The sequence below is a fragment of the Leptodactylus fuscus genome, chromosome 1 (genome assembly GCF_031893055.1).
Source record: "Leptodactylus fuscus isolate aLepFus1 chromosome 1, aLepFus1.hap2, whole genome shotgun sequence".
NCBI lineage: Eukaryota > Metazoa > Chordata > Amphibia > Anura > Leptodactylidae > Leptodactylus > Leptodactylus fuscus.
Genome location: NC_134265.1, coordinates 103668592 through 103692461, shown reverse-complemented (window position 1 = coordinate 103692461; position 23870 = coordinate 103668592). Strand labels below are relative to the sequence as shown.

Genomic DNA, 23870 nt, shown 5'->3' with positions numbered 1-23870 from the left:
ACTGTCGGCTTTCCTGATCTTTCCCCCGGGTAAAGAGCTATCAGTCCTGGTACCATAGCTCTCTACAGTTAGAAGGGCGTTCCTGATAGTCTGTCAAGAACGTCCTTCTCCACAGCAGCGCCTATCGCACTGTACAGTGTGAGCGGGGAGGAACGCGCCCTCCCCTCCTGATAATACTCATCTATGGGCGACCACTGTGAGCAGAGGGAGGAGGCTCATTAAAAAATCACTGAGGCGATTTACATACAAAAGGTAGGAGTGGAATAGATTTTCTAAAGGCTATGCAAGTATGTGCTTATCTAGAAATGACTTTTCCCAATGATAGAGCCCCTTTAAACTTTAACCACACTGAGGCCTGAAGTCTTAGATGTAGCTCTTGAGTTACTTGCCAAGGTTAGGTTCTTTGTCTGAGCAAATTTAGTCAGAAGTTAGACCATTCAAAAAGATTCACTCCTGGGAACACTGTTCGCTTTATGAAATGTTTTCTATTTGTGAATAATCCTTCTGACTACAAAATAAGGGACTTGGAAGGGTTTTAATGCAATTTCCAAAGAATCTGAAGTGCTGCTACAGTTGCTTTTTTTGTGAAGTCTTTTCTCCTTGTGTTAACACATGCTTTAACCCCTTAAGGACACAGTAGTTTGTATATTAAGGTTTCATATTTTCCCTCCCAGTCTTCCAAAATTCATAACTTTTTATTTTACATACCGTATATACTCGAGTATAAGCCAAATTTTTCAACCCAGTTTTTGTGCTGAAAAAGCCCCCATCGGCTTTTGAGGGGGGGGGGGTCTATGACCAGCCACAATATTAATGTATAGAATCTCCCATAAAATAGTGCAAGAAAAAAAAAAAGTTGTAAATCACTCCTTTCCCTAGAATACATACAAAAGTAGAAAATGACTGAAACACAAACACATTAGGTATCCCTGTGTCTGAAAGTGCCCGGTCCACTGAATATAGGGTATCTGCAGTGTTTCTATTCCATCGGGAAGGGGTTAATAGGAGCACTGCAGATACCCTATATTCAGCCAGACTGAATTCCAAGTGAGGGAAGAAAAAACAGTCCTGAAGCTCAGGGAAGGGGCAGACAGACAACCAAAACACCCCCTCCCCCAGCATCCAACATCTACTGCACCCAAAAACTCCGATCATTTAAATTTTTGAAATTTTCCAGTAGCTGCTGCATCCCCCCCCCCCAGGCTTATACTCGAGTCAATAAGTTTTCCCAGTTTTTTGTGGTAAAATTAGGGGGGTCGGCTTATACTCGAATATATACGGTAGCTATGTGAGGGTTATTCTTTGCGTGACACGTTGTACTTTCATTTGCCACCATTTTGGGGCATATATGTTTTTATTAGGCTGTATTTACTTTTTGAGAGGGACCTTGTAAAATAATTTTTTGCATTGTATTTTTATGACGTTCACTCTGCATTAAAAATGACACGGCAGCGTTGTCCAGTGGGTCATTAAGATTGTGGCAACACCATATTTAGAATGGATTTTAAGTTTAACCACTTTTATAAAATAAAACGGCACTTTTTGAAAATTAATGATTTTTCTGAAGTCACCATATTCTGACTCCTACAACTTTATTGCTGTAGGACAAGTTGTACTTTTTATTGGTAGCAATGTTTGGTATGTATAACTTTCTGATTACTTTTTATTGTTTTGTAGGGGAAGCAAAGAAACAAACGCGTTAATTTGCACATTGTTTTTTTTTTTTTTTTTACAGCATTCACAGTACAGGAGACATAACACTATTTTGGATAGTGGGAACTTATGTTGGGTATCACCGTGTGTGTGCGTATGTTTGTTTTTGTTTAAAATATATATTTTTCAATGTAAGGCTGAAGCCCCACATTGTGGAAACGCAGATTTTTTTTTTTGCAGATTTTGCTGTGGTTTTTTGATCCAAAGCCAGGAGAGGATGGAGTAGAAGGAAGTAGTATTAGGCCCTGTTCACAAGGGGAGCGGAAGGGCGGATTTTGGCATAGAGACTGACACGGGAAACGCGTCACTCTCGGGCCAAAATCCGCCTGCCACGACTTCAGACAGTCGCGGCTTTTCCCTCCGGAGTAGGCTCAAATTAAGGGGCCGACTCCGGAGGTTGCTGCTGCGAGAGGCACACCGCAGCATAACGAGCCGCGGAATCCGCCTGAAGGGCAGCTCGCTTCTTTTTTCCCGCTAGTGGCAACATGCCGCTAGCGGAAAAAAGATCGCAAGCGGTCTCCATAGACCACCATTGTGACGTGGATTCCACGCCATAATCTGCCCCCTCTGTGCCCGTGTGAATGGGCACTAAGAACTTCCTATATATTGCTTATTCCCTTTGTAGCCATTCTTGGCTTGGACTCAAAAAACTGCAGCAAAATCTACAACAAAAAAAAGCTGCGTTACTGCAACGTGGGGCTTCAGCCTAAGGCTGGGGTGCCACTTGCCGGAAACGCCGCGATTTGGCCGCAGAAACCCCGCAGTAAAAATCGCTGCGTTTTACAGTACTTGCAACGTGGATGGGATTCATGCGAATCCCATGCCCACTTTGTGGGAAAAAATAAAAAAAATCGCAGCGCAGACATGCTGCGATTTCCAAAACCGTTGCGGTTTTCCGTGAACTTTCTGTTGAAAGCGCTGCGGGAAGAACCGCAATGCGTTTCCGCCCATTGGGGCGTTAGCCTAATGGAGTTTTTTGTGTATCTACTTTTTTTTTTTTTAATACTTCCTGTCTCACTTTATAGAGGTGGTCACATTTACTTATGGTAAAACATGTGCTCTTAAAGGGGTATTCCCACCTCACATACTCAGCAGTCTTCACTCTTGTAAAATCTTCTTTCTTCCTGGTTTCTTGCATCATTTGGTGGGCGGGGTTTCACAGGCAACCTGCCGTTTAGCTCCACCCCCAAATTTGTGTGTAGCTCCGCCCACCCACATTGGACTATGAAGTACAGGCAGCAGCAACTCCATTCTGTGTTACATACAGAGACTGCCTGTCTCTGCCATAATGAACACAACTGAATTAGCCTGATAACTGGGGGAACAGAAGAAATGAAAGCAGCTCCTCTATCTGAGTGCAGGACCTAGGTCACATGGTGCAGACACAGGATTAGCTAGATACACAGGCTTGCTCCCGTGCACTTAGCCCCTCCTCCCTCCCCCTGAGAGCAGCAGATACATCATTTGACTCATGAGCAGCTAGGTCAGGGCTGTGGCCACAAAAAATTGAATAAAGTAAGATAGTGGACAAACAAAGCAGTTTTGCTGAAGCAATGTATTTAGGAAAAGTCTTACATTCACATTAACAAGCAGTATAGATAGGATCCTTGTGATGGGACAACCCTTTTAATTCCTATGAAAGCAATAAGGGTGTACTTTATTTTAACAAACTTAGAAGAAGTTTGTGAAAAATTATGACAATTTATGTGTTATTCTTCTGAGGTTGTATTTGCCTAATTTTTAAAGCTTTCTCTCTCCAAAGTGTTTTATAAATGCTCTTGGTGTTTAATAAGTAACGTCCAGTTTTAAAGAGTCTTAAAGACTTACTAGCTATAGATCAAATATATATGTATGGTTATCAGGAATCTATCAAGTTTTAACTACAGACTTACAGGTGAGCAGCTCCCATTTGCCATGAAGTGAAATATTTGTATACTGATCTCCCACAAGCTTTTGTATAAAAAACAGGAACGGACCATTTAGAGGCAGATTTTCATTGTAGCCTGACACCGGTTACTCGAGTCCTTGGATTTTCTCCACAGGAAATCTAGTCTTCAATTAGGAATTACTTGAGTGAACTCTATGTAGACTTATTATACAATCCAAAAGAAGAAAAAAAATCACTACAAAAAATATTTTGTATCACTTTAATACACAAACTTGATATATACAAATATACACAAGGTGAGTTGCTGGTCAATTTATATCTTTCAAAACTAAAAATGTTGTGGATCTACATGTCCTATGACGCACCACTGGATGTCGAACCAGATGTCCAACGTCAATGACGTAAATTTGAAACCCTGCGACATAGTATCCAATGGCTGACTGAGCATCATGGGAAATGTAATTCGGCAAAACATGAATGGAAAAGGTCAATGAAAAATTGACCATTTGTAAATCTGATTTCACATGGAAATCGTGTGGAATTACAGCATTTGAGAAAACGGATCATCTCGGATCTCCACCTGTGATGCACGGCCTTCCTTCCATTATAATTGACTACATCAGGAAGCACCCGTGCGCATGTTTTTCGATGCTGCCAGCATTGCTCTTACTTTAGCCATTAGGTCCTGGAAAAAAACCAAACACAATGAATATTAAACATCACTGGAAACGCATCACTGATCTGCAGAAAGGACATTTCTGTACAGATGTACACAGTACATTACATGAAAGCATCTGATTCTGAATAAATCCCCATGCGGCAATTGACAAACAATGTTTTACACTTCTACTTAAACTGCTAATATAATTTAACAGCATAATCAGGGTGTCAAATGACCCAGGCAGCTACTTTACATTGTCTTCTATTTTGGGTTATTACATTTGTTATATTGTGTCTGCCAGCTTGTTCTTTATGTTTCTGAATGAATGCCAGGGGAAAAAAAAAAACTGAAAACACAGGAAGCTTACGCAACATAAGCATAGGGACCTTTGTTACCGGAATATCTGACATAAGCACATAATGAAAAGAATAATGTACAAAGCATATTAAGTATGATGATATAACTGGTGTAAAAAAAAGACTTCCATTTTAGAAAACAAAACATCAAAACTAGACCTGGAATACATGAAGTCAATATAAAACACTTCTGTCTATATACTGTATTGGACCACCTACACATTACACCTAGAGGAGATGATGGGACATCTCTAAATCCAGTCATTAATATGGAGTAGCTAAAATAGCTTACACTCTCTTTCTACAAGAGTTTGGAGTGGATCTGGGGGGAACTTTCCCTATTTATCCTGAAGAGCTACTGAGGTCAGTCACTGATGTTGGATGCCAGGCCCTAGCTCTCAATCCCCATTCTAGTTTGTCCTAAAGGTGTATAGTAGGGTTGGGATACGGGCTCAGTGTAGGCCAGGTCAGTTCTTCCACACCAAGCTCATCCCATCCAACTATGCCTTTATGGACCCATTTTGTGTATTGGGCCAGTCACGACTGAACGGTAAAGGGCCATCCTCACACTTTTGATCTCACACTCACACATTTGCATAATGACGAAAACCGGGAAATCTACCGAACGGCGGCACGGAGAAGACTTCTAAAGGTAGAAGAATAGCCTTTCGTAAGGCTATTCCTACAGGTTAGTAGTAAAATATGGGATTCTAATGATAGAATTCCTTTCAAAATGCAATTTTTTTTTTTTTACCTGGAGTTTTAAATAAAAAAAATAAACAAACTGCATATGACTTAATGAGTTAAAATAGCTTGAAGCCCAGTCTCTTTCTGTTGACATGTGCCATGCTTAGGCAGATTACAGCTGCAACTAATGAGTGGCATATTACCCTTAGCATAGACTAGTGCAGGATGGGGCTGTGGAATTAATCAAATTAATTCAATTAATTCTCCATTAAAAAAAATTATTTGAATTATGAAATTGCTGTTCGGCTCCGTTCCCACGGAGTAGCGCGCCACTCATTTAGACACGTAAACACGTGTCAGAGTGAGGCGATTCAAAACAGATCCCATTGACTTCAATGGGTGCCAGCTTACACGCGCTACACATTGAAATCAATGGGTTATAAAGCCTCCCATTGATTTCAATGTGTAACGCGCATAAGCCGGCCCCCAATGAAGTCAATGGGATCTGTTTTGAAGCGCCTCGCTCTGATACGTGTTTACGTGTCTAAATGAACGGCGGGTTACTCCTTGGGAACGGAACCTTAGTCCTGCCAAGGAGTCTGATTTATTCTATACAAGCGATGACCAACACTTTCTTCACTGTAGTGAATAGATCTGTGGTAGGATGAGGAGGTCTGCATCAGATATGCTTCTTCCCTGAGCCAGCTCACTGAACTTTAATTTCTTTAAGGAAAAACATGAAAATAGACAATAAAACCGAGAATCGACCATAAGCTTGAAAAAAAATTGAGATTTTATTTTTTTAGGTAAAAATAGTGAAGCCCTAGCCCATAATCACAACACTGTTGTTGGACTACTATAGGATTAGAAGGAAAGTGTGAGCTATCTTTTGGTTCTATTTTTCTAGGTCTGGCAAAGCCCCTCTACCACTGGTATCAAAGCCACTGAATATTAATAGACATACTACACAGCATTTCACAAATTGCTAATACATAATTTTTATGAAATTGAGTTCAACCTCATCTAGGCCATCTTCTAGCTATGTCTAGTATTGAAGTATTGAAGCTAAGTACTATACTAGATATAGTATAGCTTATGGTAGGTTACCTGACATTTTAAATTACTTAAAGGGCCTTTCCCCTGCAGAACTACAAACTTGTAGCATTTGCATTCAGATTTGACAACTGTGGTTATGTAGAGCTGGGATTCCCACGTGCCTTTTCTCTTCCACGTACTGCGTATCTCTGCACGGCTTGCTGGTATTTAATTACTCCTTTCATTTAACCTATGGCCTGTGCTGACATTACCAATTAGGGTCTGATTTGTTCTAGTGAACCCGACAATGGAAAGGCAGCTTTCTAGATCCACATAATTAAAGAGATTTCACACAGCAATTACCACTCATTATGAGCAAGCGAAATGTGAACCTTGAAGAATAACCCTTTCTTTGCTGATGTTCTATGGTAAAATACATAGCTGAGTCTAGACAGTTAACATGCTGAAATGCTTACAGAGTCCTCTTCTCTTGATGCAACTTGTGTTGTACCTTGATGAAGAGCAGATTATCCAGGCCAATAGCTTCATTGTTATCAACATATACACATACTGTGTTCCATGGGTAAAGCTCCACTATTGAGAATTAAAGAGGGTATTTCCCCCCTCCCGAAATGATGGTTTAAGTAAATATTTGTAGCCCCCACATTCTGGATGATTTTCTCTCATAATTTGCATGTGCATATTCCGTCACGGCTGCCGCGGTGGGATGCCGGTGAGGTGCACGGCATCCCGTCGCAGTTTTCCGCTCCGGATTAGGCCCAAAAGAATGGGCCAAGTCCGGAGGGTGCTGCCGCGAGGTAGACGCCGCGGCTGAATCAGCCGCAGATTCCGCCTGAAGAAAGGGCAGCTCGCTTCTTTTTTTCCTCTATCCGCAACACGCCGCTAGCGGAAAAAGAACGCTAACAGTCTACATAGACCACCATTGTGAGGGGGCGGATTATGACGTGGATTCCTCACCATAATCTGACCCCTCTGTGCCCGTGTGAACTAGCCCATATACTGTTCCAACTGGGAGCTACCAGTTAGGATTGTGCTCAGACAGTGTCAGCACAGAACGGACACTATAAGACTTTGTAAATACAACCCCAACTGGTAAGAACCATCTGTCAATATATACAGAAATGTCTTGGAGGAATAAGAAAGGATCAGCCCCAGCAGACTTATGAGAAAAGATGATATAGAATTATTATTTCATAGGCAATGCAAGTATTTACGAAACTGTCATAAGAGGGAATCTCTCTCTAGACCTATCTGATAATCGTGGCCAGTATTTACAGAGGTGCTCTTTTTATTCAATATCCTAACAAGACATTCCAATGATGCCAAACACTGGGTCTAACACCACATTCACACAGAGTTTCAGCTGTGAAACTGTGTTGGCCAGATTTACCAGACTGCACCTTATACCAGATGAGGGACTCCTAGCAGTATAGTCATCTATATGCTAGGTCACCTATGCTGCGGGGAATTTCTGCCTCCCAGCGACATAGTAGCCCGTACTATAATTGGTACAGGACAGTATGTTGATGGGAGGCAGGGGCTCCTAGCTGCATAGACAACTATACCACTAGGAGTCCCTCTTTCAACATGCAGTTCAGGTCAGAAAATCCGGCCCACACACAGACTGAGTTTTACGGATGTAACTCTGTTGTGTGAATTTTGGGTAAGGATCTAGAAGCAATTTTTGCTAGCACACTGACCCATTCAAGCTCTATGGCCTAAAACCCATGTCAGTGCATTATCACAGGCCCCTGTATGAGACCGTGAACCCGGGGCAAAAATTAGGACAGTTTCTATATCTACCTGTTTTGCAGCCCAGACAGAGAAGCGAGATAGGGGTATGGAGGCAGGGACAGCACACTGATGTCATCCATGTGTGGTCCATGACATTCAGCCATGGACCAACTACATGCATATGGTTGTGCATGAGGTTTACAGTATTAACAATGGTGTCTAATGCAATTGTGATAAATTACCTGAGTTATTTTGGACTGTACAGAAGACACAATTTCTGATGCAATGTGACCATCTTTGTCTTGGGCCCTTTCCCTGTAATGACAAAGGCATTATTACATTATTATACTACTTTTGTTAAGATCAATAATGCAAAAGCTAATATGGAGGAAGTAGAAATAAAACATCCCAGTAAATAAAACTCAGTCAGTCATTTTCTTTCAAGCAGTTAAAATTTCTATTCAGCCATTTCAAAGCTATGAATGTTTCTGGGAAAGCTGGGTCACCAGTATAAAGGATAGATATGATCAATCTAAAATTTCTATGTTCCTGAAAAGCAAATCTTACACAAGGAAACAGGCAGTGAAGGAGTTAATGGCACAACTGAAGGTCCCGTTCAGCTTGGATAACCTTATTTTTGTTATAATTCACTTTGTAAGTAATGTGAAATACACCGGTAAAAAAAAATAAAACTTATTAAAATACTTCAAAAAGCCTATATTTTTAAACCAAATGTTGAAAGATCATGTAACCAAGTCAGTCAGCAATGCAGGCACATGAGCGGAGTTACCTGTAACGTTCCTGACTAGATCCTCTGCTCTCCACAGGAGAGATACTTGTTGAGTGTATTGAACTTTGTGGCCCTTGTCTGCTAGGTGAGCGGGAACGAGATCTCACTTTGGACTTTGACTCTGACCTGGAGTGCTTTTTCTTTCCATTCCCATAAGGACTCCTGCAAGGAAACACAATACACACTATTAACGCAATCCGTCAATCTAATGCATCATACAGGTCATTTAGATAAATTTAGGTATTTAACTAAAACACACTGAATCAAATACTGTTCTTTGGGAAAACAAAGAGTTGTGTGTCAAGTGATGCCAATCTATAGTGCTGAACCTGCAGCCTCTCTACCAATAATATTTCTCATTTAATACATCCTTCAGCATAACTCTCAGCATCAAAACAGATTCTGGACATAAAATCTATAGTTGCAGTTACAGAAGTACAGAGAGTCCAAGCCGTCAAAAGACAGGCATAGTCGGTCTAACGGGACTGATAATTATAAGAGGTCATATATAGGCAATGTATGGTATCAGAACCATTGTTTGTGGTGGAATGAAAATCTAGTGTTTAGTTGGATAAAGTTTGGGCAAATTACGTTGGCCTGACAATAAAAAGGTCCAGAAGTCAAATAAAGGTGTTTTGCCCTTTACACTTATCCCCTATCCACAGGTCCCAGCGATCAGAAGAGCGGGCAGCTGAAAATCCCCCATGAATGCCTACTAAATGTGAATTAAACACAAGTGCGTTTCATGATCTGCAGGTTACATGGCAGCGCTGAACAGAAATTACAGGGTGCAGAGAGACATCCCGTTTACACAGCAACCAATGCTAGGAAAAGAAAAAAGGCAAAGCAGGCTAAGGAAAGACACCAAGTAGAAAGGTACTATTGAAGGCGTGCGCTTTCAAACAATATAGAGAGTCAAATAAATAACTAAATAAATAAAATCATCAGGTTCCTGTAAAGAGAAAAAATGATTATAATCTGCCACTTAAAACGTGCCACATAAATGAATGGGGCAAGGGCGAGATCGAAAACTACCGTATATACTCTAGTATAAGCAGAGTTTTTCAGCACAGTTTTTGTACTGAAAAAGTGCTCCTCGGCTTATATTCGGGTCATTACGGTAATTTTCTGGTAGCAGGCCAGGATAGCAGACCCCGCAAACCCCTGGCAGGAGCGTGGCGATGCTGTGGGCCCCGGCACCCGCCCCGGTGTCTGGATGCCGGGTCTGTAAATGTAATGGCGCCACTCTGCAGAGCGGTCTCCATAGAAACCGGCACCTCCGCTGTAATGCTTACAGCAGAGATGCTGAAGCTTATGCCTGCGATCTCTGATTGTAGGCATAAACTTTGGCATCTCCGCTGTAAGCGTTACAGCGGAAGTGCCCTCCGGAGATGTCCTCCCCTCTTCGGCTTGCTCCATACCTTTAAAGTTGCAGGCCGGCTCCTGCGCAGCGAGCTCGCAGAAGCCGACCTGTTCCGATGATAGCCGGGAGCCTAATGAAGGCTCCCAGCCTGTCATCGCTATATTACGGTACTATTACGGCTAGTCTATGACCAGCCGTAATAGTAATGTAGAGAATCTCCCATAGACGGCAATACACTTGTATTGCTGTCTATGGGACTTGCAATCAAATGACTGCAGGTTCAATTCCCCCAGGGGGGGCTAAAAAAAAAATTGTAAAAAAAAAAAAAAAAAAAAAAAAAAGTTTAAAAAAAAAAATATAATAAAATAAAAAAAAAGTTCTAAATCACTCCTTTCCCTAGAATACATATAAAGGCGGGTTCACAGCACCTGATCTCAGTTATGCAGGTTTCCGTTTTCTGTCGGCAGAAGACAGAAACCGACATTCAGTGTCTGTGGGCGAGCCATCTTCTGCTGCCCATGGCAAAACCGTTTTTTGTTTTTTTTACCGGACACAAAGTCCTGCATGTCTGACTAAAAAAAAAACCCCAAAAAAACGGTTTCAATGCGGAGAGCAGAAGATGCTCACCGGGAGACACTTTTCAAACCCATGAATGTTTCTCGGGCAGGAAACGGAAACCTGCATAACGGAGATTGGGCGCTGGTGTGAACCCGCCCTCAAAGTAGAAAATGACTGTGAGACACATACACATTAGGTATCCCTGTGTCTGAAAGTGCCTGGTCTACTGAATATAGGGTACCTGCAGTGTTTCTATTCCGTCGGGAAGGGGTTAATAGGAGCACTGCAGATACCCTATATGCAGCCAGGCTGAATTCCAAGTGGGGGTAAAAAAGCCTAGTCCTCAAACTCAGGGAAGGGGCAGACAGACAACCAAAACACACCCTCCCCTTTCCCAGCATCTACTGCACCCAAGAACTCAGCCATTTTAATTTTTTAAATTTTCCAGTAGCTGCTGCATTTCCCCCCTAGGCTTATACTCGAGTCAATAAGTTTTCCCAGTTTTTTGTGGTAAAATTTGGGGGGTCGGCTTATACTCGAGTATATACGGTAATAGCTGGCCATGAAGTGATAGAGTGACGCTAGGTTCACACCTGCGTTCAGGGTCTCCGTTCTGTGGTTTCCATCTTCTGCATGCCAGAAGACGGAAAGCACAGACCGGGTCCGGCTGTGAGCGTTTTATACTCTCCGCCGCGAAACAGATTTTTTAAATCCGGACACAGAGTACTGCATGTCCGACTGTGTCCGGATTAAAAAACCCGGTTTTAGCGGTGGAAAGCGTAAAACGCTCACCGCCGCTCATGGCCGGACAGCTTTCTCACCCATTCAAATGAATGGGTGAGAAAGCCTCCTGCAGGTTTCCGTCTCCTGCTCTGTTTTATGCAGGAAACGGAAACCTGCAGTATGGAGAGGAGAACGCAGATGTGAATGAGCCCTTACCTGGGTGAGTAACAACCCTATTTTGCTAATCTCCAAACCCCACACACTATAAGCGCATGCAGAATATTGTTACTGCTGTGGTAAACAGGCCCACATCATCTTTCTGCCTTCATCTGGGTAGTGGAGCACTGCGGAAGGGAAGAGAAGCAGCTCAAACTGTGTGTTTAATAGTGTACTGCTGGATGGTCTAGTCAGGAGCTATTTAACACATGGAGATGTGACTCACAAGGGAGATTTCATTTATCGTGTTTTCCAGAGAAATAAATTAAGGCATTTTCCATTCAGGGTTTTATGCAGTGTATGTAGGAAATTATTTATTGAAGGTTTTATACACCAAAAAAAAAAAACAAACAACCTCTAGTTTCTAGGATGATATTAACGGCAGATTACACACTGTAAAACAGGGAAGATATGGAGCGTCTTTTGGGCACATCTGCCCATCAATAATTAAATGTAAACATTTAAGATGGGACTGTGCCTAGAAGCTGGCATATAAAGGAAGCCAGCTGTATCTTAGATGTGCTGAATGGGAGAGGAAGACACAATCCTTCTCTGGCTTACTATGACGGGGGTATTAATTTCAGACTGACTGGAGAATAAGGGCAAGACTCAGACAGACAATCTCTGGTTTTATGGAACTAATCTCATTGACTGTATAATAGGAGATTTTTTTTTAACACCCCCCCCCCCTTTTTTTTTTTTTTTTAATTATCACCCAACCCACTGATCTACTTTTAATAGCCAAAAAAAAAAGCTAAACACAGACATGTGATGAACACGCATACTTTCATTGTTGAAAATGGCAGAGAGATGGATGTTATATAGAAACATAGAACCGTGCTTTTAATGTCAAATGAAAAAGTAAATTCTTAAAATTACTTTTTTTCTAGAACTCCAACTTCATTTTCCTGCTGTATTAGTACCCCTTCCTGCAGTACAATTGTGAGAAATCAATGAGCGAAACAAGCCAAACAATACAGAAGGGACAGAAGTGAACTTCAGCACAGCATTGTATATTTTCTGCAGCATTTTTCATTACGCTTTTGTTGTGTTTTCTTATTTGCATATTTTCTATCATTACTAAATCTATAGGGAAAATATAAGGGAGCGTTCACACTACCGTTGGTGTCCGACAGCTAGTGTTCGATGCTAATGTCCGCGCAAAATCTTGCGCGGACATTAGCCTTGGACACTAGCTGTGTCAGTCACATTTTGCATTGATTTAATGGGACATCATGTGTGTTCTTTTACAGTCTGTGTCTGTCCTTAAGTGTACACAGTGGAACGCACGCACTTCCGGTTTTGCGATCACAAACCGGAAGTTACCCTCTCCTCACTCATTTGGACTCCGGGACTGCTACTGACAGGCCGTTTGGCCTTGTTCTCCACGCTACACCACCAATGTTCTTCAATTTTGGCCACTGTACACCACCAACGTCTACCCACCTTGTAATCTAATCTATCTATCTATCTCTCACAATCTGTATATTTGTATGATTTTTTCCAGACAAACTGACGAAGGTCTTCTAGACCGAAACATTTTTGTCAAAATAAATATTCACTTTTGGAAGCATACTCATTGAGTGCCGGAAATTTCTTTTATTATATTGATATGGCGGTGAGAGGCCATTTCCAGGCACCAACATAACCACCGAGTGACGGTTCATTATCTGTAAAAAATACCCATAGGGTTTATTCAGATGGGTTTTAATATATTAGCAGGATATGGACTGCATTATGGCACAAATCCTGTCCCTATAGATCTGCAAGCATCAAACCTGTGGCTAGGATAAGAATTGTATCCATGATACCTTCCTTAAAATGCAGCGGTATTACAGTTGTCTAAATAAGCCGTATTGTATATATAAAGTGTGACAGGAGCTATGCAGCAAGACTTATATGCACCCTGCAAGATCTATACTTTTACAGACAGCAGGGTAATGTAGGTAGCTAGAGCTCACTCTAATGCACTTTGCTAAAACAATCTTCATTTCTCTTTGCGATCTTTCTAATATTTTATTTATGGGTATAGATCTTTGTCTTTGTGGTACGAACAGCCAACCTGGATAAGGACAAAGTATGATGATACCGTTCTAGTGGTGACGACTTAAACGTCTATTAAAATATCAATTCAACTTGTACTACGCTCTCCCCTGACCACTTGTTTGAGGATAAGACGTTGAAATAGAGCAATCTATGTTATGTTATTGATTTATTTTCTTGATATACTATTGCCATCCATCTACACACTGCTAAAGAGATAAGTCATCAGAAAATGATTTAGTTAGTCACGTTTTTATGATAAAAACATTTTTAAGATCTGTTGGTTGTATTCATTTTAAATCTCCATGTCATGAGATATATATATATATATATATTATATATATATATATATATATATATCTGACAAAAACACCCAACAACCCAAAGGTGGCATGGGACCGTGTATTTTGGTCCTGATTTTGACGCAGGAAGCAGTGTCAGAAAAGCACCAAAATGTGCCTTCCGCGGCTTCCCGCTTCGGAGTAGGACCAAATGAATGGGCCTATCCCGGAGGGTGCTGCTGCGAGGCGGACGTTGTGACTGAATCAGCCATGGAATTCGCCTGAAGAAAGGGCAGCCGCTTCTTTTTTCCCGCTATCGGGAACAAACCGCTAGTCGAAAAGAGAATGCTAGCGATCTGCATAGACCTTTATTGTGAGGGGGCAGATTTTGAGGAGGATTCAGAAGCAAAATCTGCCCCTTCTTGCCCCGTGTGAACGAGCCCAAAAGCCTACAGTATTTACCCAGGCTACCCAGGGTCACGGAGTTGGGGCCAATTTTGGGTGTGACAAAAAGTTATCAATTCCAACTGCAAAATAAAAACTTAAATTGTACGATATACAATTATTAGTATCGTATAATTAGATTCATAACTTCTTAATGCGGATCTTTACCACTTCTGAATCTCCATGGGCGTCGGCCATTTATGAAGTAGCCTGGTTTATGCAGAAGGAAAAGATAAATAATCGTACATGTTACAGGTTATCAATGTATCAAGTTACGGATACAAAATTTCAAGGCTAAAAGTTCAATACAACAGACAGCTGCAGCAGTGTTATAATCTGAACTGTAACACTTTTGGTGACTTTGCATTTTGATAACACAGTAATGGTCAGAGATATTTACAGGCTAGCTACACAGGTAGCTCCAGGTCCCCTTAGGGATGGTGTAAGCCTCTGTCAGATGACATTATGTCATGGAAGCGTTGTGTTATGTTTGTTTCAGCAGTCCCAAAATGCCTTTAAGATTTTCAGTATGGGGCGATGCTTCCAGTTCTATAGTGATAACAGTTGAAAAGTTCTCATTTACAGAAGGAAAAGTTCTCATTTACAGGAGAACGACGAAAGATAACACCTCTATTACAGGATCCTCCATTGGCAATAGATTTACAGATTTATCAAACTATCACATTACGCTTTTGTGTATGAGGGGGGGGGGGGGGGACAACAAAAACCACAGGCATGTACCTACTGTAATATGTGTGTGAATGTGATTATTGGTTTTGAAGACATATCTAGCAACCAGATGCTAATAAGAGGTTGTGTTGAGGTGTGAATAGGTCTTAAGTGAATGAACCTTTACTTCCTAAAAAGGCAAAATTATAACCATTTATATTAAAGAGAAAAGGCACAGCATTAATCACAGGTTGTGGCTTTCATTGTCCTGCAACAGCTGAAGGCATTGTCTATGGTCATATGGCTTCCCTGCAGTCATATTCTATTAAGCTATTGGTACCACAGCCACACTTTAATGGGTTGTTTTATCTGAGCCCGTCTAAAGAACCTGTTAGAGAAGGTATGTGTCACTAGCGGGCTATATGTCCTTTCAGGAATGTATTCGGATTTCGATTCAGTTCCCTTCCTCGGTCATTGTTCTGCCCTTCGCGTTTTGTGATCTAGTTAAGTGTCTAAAAGCCAAAACACTATGCAAAATGAAGCCAATTTATCAGAGTTTGGGTGTCAAAACACTGGCATACAAACCATAAAGCGTTGTTACTGTATGCATAACTTGTGACTGTTCAAGTCTTGCACCCCAAATGCCACTTTCCTTAAAATTTTAAATTTTCTTAAGTGGCGCAGAACACCGTGCCTTGCATCACACAAGGACTAAGATGATCCCAAAAATCTGAATTACACAGGTATGATCTATTACAAACCTGCAATGAGCAGCAGTATAATGTCAGTCAGTGTAGTGAGGTGTAGTAGGATTGTTCCTATTTCCCCGGCTGCAAACACTCCCAATGAACCCTGTTCTGCTTCATATCTGTATAAATTCCTCCCTATTCCCTACACTTCTAATGCTCTTTTCCCTGAACTTAGATTGAGCAAAATATCAGTTTTCAAGTCTTTTCTACCACTTTCCTTAGCGAGTCCAGTCTTCCTCCGGCGCTCGCAAACTGCCATTGATAAAAAAAAAAAATGCCGCGGGTGCATGCGCAGTAGCATGCTGCTACTACTATTACTACTACTGCGCATGCACCCGCGCCATTTTTTTTTTTAATCAATGGCAGTTCGCGAGCGCCGGAGGAAGACGGGACCCGAGGACATCGCTGGAAGAGGATGTGTGGCTGAAGATGACGTCGAACCCTCAATGCCCGCCCAACGTGCACGATAGTTAAGATTAACATATTGTCTGTTAGGGTTTTATTTTTTAAACAGGTGTGTGTGTGTTTGTGGGGGGGGGGGGGGTAATTTAATATAACTTTAGCAGTGCCTGAATAGCCTTTTTAAAGGCTATGCACGCATATGTGGGGCTTTAATCAGCATAATATTACTGATAGAGCCCCTTTAACTTTAAAGTGCAGCTATTCGGGAGGGAGGGAGGGAGCGTGAGCATTAGCTCCAGGTCTTTGCTCTGCTGTGACTAATGCCTTCACAAAAGGGTGACAAAAGCAGTAAAGAGCCTTTAATTCATTAAAAATCTAGTTATTGAATTCCTATGAAATTAAATATGTAACAAACTATATCTGACTTATACAATATTAATACCTGTATAATATAATTAAAAATTATTATTCATTATATTATACTATGAAGCTGAGATTAGCAACTGCCCCCAAACCTGACTCCACAGCCTGGGTAGGATAAGGTCATTGCACAGGCTCATAACATGAAGGAAGCCAGTCAGTCAGTTCGTGCTCTACAAATGTACATATATATGTATAATAAACCATTGCTTTACTTACTATACGTATGGTGGTGTGAGTTACTGAATGAGCAGTAACATGATCAAGTCTAACTAAAGAGATGAAAGCTGTACGGCCTGCAACTTGGGCCCTGATACTAGAGGAAATAAGCAAGGATTCTCCAAAACAGAGGTAGTAGAACAAAGCATAGAAGCTGCACAGCCACTTCTATGTTCCTATATATATCACAAAGGTCAGGATTGGAAGAGGCAGGGGAACCAGCAGAAAGAAGACCCTTTTCACTCGGGGTCATGTCATGCTCAGGGAAACAAGGACCAAGCTTGTCCTCGCCTCATGAAATACCCGCACAGAATCACTGCAGCTGCTCCAGAAGCACATTTTCCATAAGATGGAGAGCAATAGGTCTACACGCATGGATTAAATATTGTAAATTTCTGATGCATATTCCTCCTATAACAATTCCTTTAAATGGAGGCGAGAATAGAAGCTGCTGCACAGGGGAAGGAGGAACTCCTGTCCTTATGATCCCACAGGGAGCTGATAAGCTTTAACCTTAGCAGAACCCCTTCAAGTATGCTAGTAAATAAAAAAATGCCAAGTTCCCACTGAAACCAGGAAAATAATGAACACATTTTTTAATTTTCTGCAAAATACATAGTATTCATCTTTATCTGTCTGAGCAGTTGTTCCTGCTGTACAACAAATGCAAAATTCTCATTAAACTTTTACACAGAAAGGACTCTATTCATTTCAACTACATGAGACGGGTTATGCAATACTAAATCCTACTAAAACAGAGCGTGCACAACAGATAAATCATAGCAAAAATCTATGTACAGTCTGAAAAATCGGAAAAGCTACAAATTAAAGATTGGGTATTAACATCTAAATGTAAAGAAGCCCCATGTTCTAAAAATGTGAACAGCATCATCCTTCAACAGGACAAATGTTAGGAGCCGACTTCAGAAATGACCCTTGGAGAATAGCAGAATATCTATGAGCTAAATTGCCCTAATTTGTCTCACTTATTACACAGTGTGATAGTGAATCATTGCAAGAGCAAGAAGAGCGCGAATAAGAGCTTCTCTGAAATGCATCTTAATTGCTAGCCAAAATCACAAGCGCACTCCAGCAGAAATGGAATCTTTCTTATGATATCATTTGCAGAGCTGCTAAAAATGAGCACATTAAACTGAAGGATACGGCAGGCACATAGCCCTAGAAGAGGTTTTGTGGTGGAGGCACAGAGCTAAGACTACATGGAAGACATCAGGGTCAAGGAGTGCTCTACACTAATGCACAAGTAGTCCGTTACCAAGGATCAGGAACCCCTGACTACTTTCTACCGAGAAGCGGCATCACATAGAATAAAGTATTGATTTCCTTATTCCATGGACAAGGAGAAACTTCCTCAGTATATACTGCAAATGCTGAAGCTGTAAGCACCCTCAAAATGGAGAGTAGGAACATGAGCAAGACTGTCAGTAATGATGAAATCTGATTACTCCTTTACAGCTGTCTGGACGGACATCAGGTAAATGCAACACATAGCAGAGGATTCAGAAGAGTCTAAAAGAAAACAGATAAGCTCTCATTTCTTGTAATGCTCTTGAAAAATGGAAGCAAAGCTGCGATTGGTTGTTATGGGTAACAAAGTTTTACACTTAAGGTGCCTTCACACAGAGTAGCGCGCCGCTCCTTTAGACACGTATACACATGTCCTAGAGCGGTGCTTCAAAACAGAGCCCATTGATTTCAATGGGTGCCGATATACGCATGCTACCCATTGAAATCAATAGGTAAAAAAGCCTCCGATTGATTTCAATGGGTAGTGCGCGTATATCAGCACCCATTGAAATCAATGGGCTCTGTTTTGAAGCGCTGCGCTCGGACACGCAGTGTGAAGGCACCCTTAGGGCTAGATCATATGTGAATAGGGGGTGGCGGAATTTGGTCCTGGAAAAAAAAAAAAAAAAAAAAAAGCTTCAGGAATTAGCGGTTTTTGTACGAGGTGGTTTTTGCAGCGGTTTTTGGCAAAAAACCACCTCAAAAAAACGTTTGTTTTTTTTTCCGCCTCCCATTTACTTGCATTGATTTTCTGAGGCGGAATCTGCCTCAAGAAAGGCCATGTCATTTCTTTTTTCCTCAAGCGGCAAACAAACGCTAGTGGAAAAACAAATGCTAGCGGTCTACATAGACCACTATTGTATGGAGGTGGATTTGTAGGCGGATTCTGCCCCAGTGGCCCTGTGTGAACGAGCCCTTAGTTTTTGTAAATTGTCCCCCATAGGACTACAGGGTAATTCACACAGGTTCAAATGGTAGCTTTTTTTTTATACTATGATTTGTTGCACCAACACCGAGTGCTCTTGAACCTGAGATTTGCCGCCTCCCCCCAATATTATTTGGGGATGGTTTTGCATATTTCTAAAAAACTGAATCTCTCAGTGTTGGCATCTTAGATTACAATCAAAAAAGGTACCCTTGGACTCTGTATGAGCTGCCCTATAGTATTATGGGCAGATTTATTGTGCCCTGTACACCAGTTTTCTTGTGTACAAGGTATTAAAAAAGTTGCACTTTTTGCACACATCAGGATTTGCACAAACATTTGCAAATTTTATACAAAATGTTCACCAACCCCCTCTCCACAAAATAGTTTAACCCCTTCCCGACCCATGTGGTACTATTACCACATGGATGTCTAGTGCTTCACGACCGATGTGGTAATAGTACCACATGGATGTAAACAATCCCCGCAGCGCAGTGCGGGCATTCTAGGAGCGGGTGTTAGTTGTATCTGACACCTAACACCCTGCTCCATCACCCTCCATCGGACATGAGTGCCGATTTTGGGTTTTAACCCGTTGATTGCCGTGATCAAACATGATCACGGCAAACAACAGGTTGCCCGATCTTGTGGGGGTCCCCGGCACCCCCCGCTGCGAGATCGGGGGGTGCTGGTACCCCCACTATGTGGCCAGGGGTCTGTTTAGTGACCCCAGCCAGCCCTGAGTCCCACTTACCTTTTTATCCTGGTTTTATCCTGGCCGGGATCTTCTGTAGTGAGTCTGTGCCGTCCGCACAGCTCACTTCCTGTTTATAGAGTGATAACACGCAGGCTGTCACTGCAGCCTGTGTCTCACTCTATACTAGAGAATCAGTGATGCAATCATCACTGCTCTAAGTGTCCCATAGGGACACATGAAAAAGTTAAAAAAAAAAAAGTGGAAAAAAAAAAAAAAGTGTTTGCAAACATTTAATCAAGTTATAAAGCCCCCAAAACCCTTTTTTTCTATAGAAAACAAATTATATAAAAAAAACCCCTAAAAATTAATAAAAACAATACATATTTGGTATCGCCGCGTCCGTAACAATCTGTACAATAAAACTGAAACAATATTTAATGTACACGGTAAAAGACGGGAAAAAAAAACGGAAAAAACCCGCTGGAAGTAGTGATTTTTTTTTGCTATCTCACCTTACAGAATGTGCTATAAAAAGTGATCAAAAAGTCAAATGCACCTAACAACAGTACCAATAAAAAGCACACATTGTCCCGCAAAAAATAAGCCCCCAACCAACACTGTCAACCAAAAAATAAAAATGTTACGCCTCTCAGAAGATGGCGATGCAAAAAACATTGATTTATGTCCCCAAATGTGTTTTTATTCTGCAGAATTAGTATTGCATAAAAAAATAATATAAATGAGGTATCGCCGTAACCGTACCAACCCACAGAATAAAGATAATATGTTACTTATACTGTACGCTGCATGGCGAAAAATTTAAAAGGTAAAACGCAATACCAGAATTGATTTTTTTTTTTAATCCAGCAAAAAAAGAGTTAATAAAATGTATTCAGTAAGTTGTAGGCACCCAAAAATGGTGTCATTACAAAATACATCGCATCCCGCAAACAACAAGCCCTTATATGTCCACGTCACCAGAAAAATAAAGAAAATATAGCATCTAATAATGCAAGAACAAAAGCCCGTAAAAATCGCCAAATTATTAGAACACAACTGGCTGCGGCAGGAAGGGAATATATAAGCGGTGCGAGCGGATATCAGGGGACACCCCATGTTTATAGCTTATGAGCGAAAAGACACCAGAAGTGACCCCCAAAGTGACCCCCAGAGTGACTCCCCCAATTATAGGAGCTACTGGGACATAGTAGGGAATGTGGTGTTCCCAATGTCCTCCGCACCGCTTATATATTCCCTCTTCGCCATCCGCTGTGCAGTCACGTCCAGGATACTAATACTCACTACACCCCCTGAGAAATTTTTTGAGGGGTGCAGTTTTCAAACTGGGGTCACTCCTTTGGGGAATCCACTTTTCCGGTACCTTACAGACTCTACAAACATGACATGGCGTCTAGATACCAAACATCTGAATCTGTACTCCAAAAGCCGCATCGCGCTCCTTCCCTTCTGCGCCCTGCTGTGTGCCCAAACTGCAGTTTATGCCACATGTATGACACTGGTGTAACCGGGATAACATATGTAATGTGATATGTGGGTATAAACTGATATTGGGGCACAGCCGGATACAGAAGGAAAGAAGGGTTATTTGGTTTTTGGAGCACAGACTTAGACGGTTTGGTTTTTTTGGATGCCATGACACTTTTGCAGAGAGCCTAAAATTGCCCTTACAAAATGGGGTCACTTCTTGGGGAATTCCAGTTCACTGGCACCTCCAGGGCTCTGCAAAAACATGGCGCCCAGAAAGTCCCTCTAAATCTGTACCCCAAAAAGCGTAGTGCTCCTTCCCTTCTGAGCCCTGCTGTGTGCCCAAGCAGCAGTTTACACCCACATATATAATTTTTTGCCCCTCAGGATGGCCCACTTAATAGTTTTAGGAGTGCAGGTCTCTGACAACACAAAGTGGGTGCAATGTAGTGGACACCAAAATGGCATATTTCTTGAAAAATTAAAATTTTCATTTTGTACATTAATTTTTGGGAAGCATTTTTAGGCTCAAAATGATAATACCCCTTGATTCATTCCTTGACGGGTGTAGTTTCTAAAATGGGGTCACTTTTGAGGGGTTTCCATTGTATTGGTACTTTAGGGGCTCAGCAAATGCGACATGGCACCAGAAAACTGCCCTCAAAAGCCAAATAGCGCTCTTTCCATTCTGAGTCCCGCCATGTACCCATACAGCAGATTATGGCCACATATGGGGTATTGCCATGTTCAGGAGAAATTGTGTAACAAACTGTGGGGGGCTCTTAATTCTCTAACTACTTCAAAAATTTAAAATATGGCGCTAAATGGAAAATTTATTGGAAAAAAAGTAATTTTTCATTTTCACATCTCAATGGTAAAAAAATCTGTGAAACACCTGTAGGGTCCAAGTGCTCACTAAACCCCTTGATAAATTCTTTGAGGGGGTCTAGTTTTCAAAATGGGGTCATTTTGAGGGGGTTTCCACTGTTCTAGCACTTCAGGGGCTCTCCAAATGCAACATGGTGCCTGAAACAGATTTCAGCTAAATTTTCCCTCCAAAATCCCAATAGCGATCCTTCAGCTCTGGACCTCACAGCGTGCCCATACATCACTTTACATTCACATATGGGGCATTTCTGTAGTTGGGACAAAATGCGTAACAATTTTTGGAGTACATTTTCTCTTTTATCCCCTTGTGGAAATGCAAAATTTGGGGTTAAAGCAACATTTTATAACAAAAAATGTCACTTTTCCTTTTATCGGGCCAATTCTGTTACACTCCTGTAGGGTCAAAGGGCTCACTATACCCCTTGGTAAATTCCTTGAGGGGTATAGTTTCCAAAATGGGGTCACATTTTGGGGGTTTCCACTGTTTCGGCACCTTGGGGGCTCTGCAAACGGGACATGGTGCCTGAAAAGTATTCTAGCAAAATCTGGCCTACAAAATCCAATTAGCGCTCCGTCCGCTCTGAGAGCGACCGTGTGCCCGTACATTAGGGTACCAGCACATATTGGGTATTGTCGTGTTCGGGAGAAATTTTGTAACAAAATGTAGGGTGCAATTTTTCCTTTAACCCCTTGTGAAGATGAAAAATTTGGGGCTACAGTGACATTTTATTATAAAAAAAGTAATTTTTCATTTTCACATCTCAACGGTAAAAAAATCTGTGAAACACCTGTAGGGTCCAAGGGCTCACTATACCCCTTGATAAATTCCTTGAGGGGTCTAGTTTCCAAAATGGGGTCACATTTTGGGGGTTTCCACTGTTTTGGCACATTGGGGGCTCTGCAAACGGGACATGGTGCCTGAAAAGTATTGTAGCAAAATCTGGCCTACAAAATCCAATTAGCGCTCCATCCGCTCTGAGAGCAACCGTGTGCCCATACATTAGGGTACCAGCACATATGGGGTATTATCATGTTCGGGAGAAATTGTGTAACAAAATGTGCGGTGCAGTTTCTCCTTTAACCCTTAGTAAATGTGTAAATTCTAGGGCTAAATAAATATATTAGTGACAGAAATTGAAAAATGTAAATTTGACCTCCATTTTGTTGTAATTGCTGTGAAATGCTGAAAGGGTTAAGAAACTTTCTAACTGCTGTTTTGGATTCTTTCAGGAATGCAGTTTTTAGAATGGGGTGACTTATGGGGGGTTTTATTAGAGAGGCTTTTCAAGTACCCTTCAGAACTGAACTGGTCCCTTGAAAAATGTGCTTTGGAAATTTTCTTGAAAATTTGGAAAATTACTGCTTGACTTGTAAGCCTTATAATATCTGAAAAAAATGAAAGGGTGATTAAAATTTGATTGCTACATAAATCAGAGATATGGTTAATTATATTTATGAAAAAATTTGGGTAGTATGGATTTCTATTTAAAAGGCTTGCAATTTAAAAGTTTGAAAACGGCATTTTTTTCAAAATTTTCACCAAATTTCCTATTTTTTCATAATTAAAGACAAAACATATCGACTAAAATTTACTA

General features: G+C 41.3%; 1 protein-coding gene across 3 annotated transcripts in view; it reads right to left on the bottom strand.

Moving 5' to 3' along the window:
- Nucleotides 1–3858: 3858 nt before the first annotated feature.
- The window catches only part of SFSWAP (splicing factor SWAP), an 88933-nt gene continuing 68921 nt past the window's right edge, over nt 3859–23870 (bottom strand). For all 3 annotated transcript variants that reach the window (XM_075274865.1, XM_075274874.1, XM_075274883.1), the window contains 3 exons: nt 8886–9047; nt 8338–8410; nt 3859–4286 (listed from right to left, as the gene is read on the bottom strand). In XM_075274865.1, the coding sequence (XP_075130966.1) occupies nt 4221–4286; nt 8338–8410; nt 8886–9047 (301 nt within the window). In that variant the 3' untranslated portion in view covers nt 3859–4220. The remainder of the gene's footprint in view (nt 4287–8337; nt 8411–8885; nt 9048–23870) is intronic.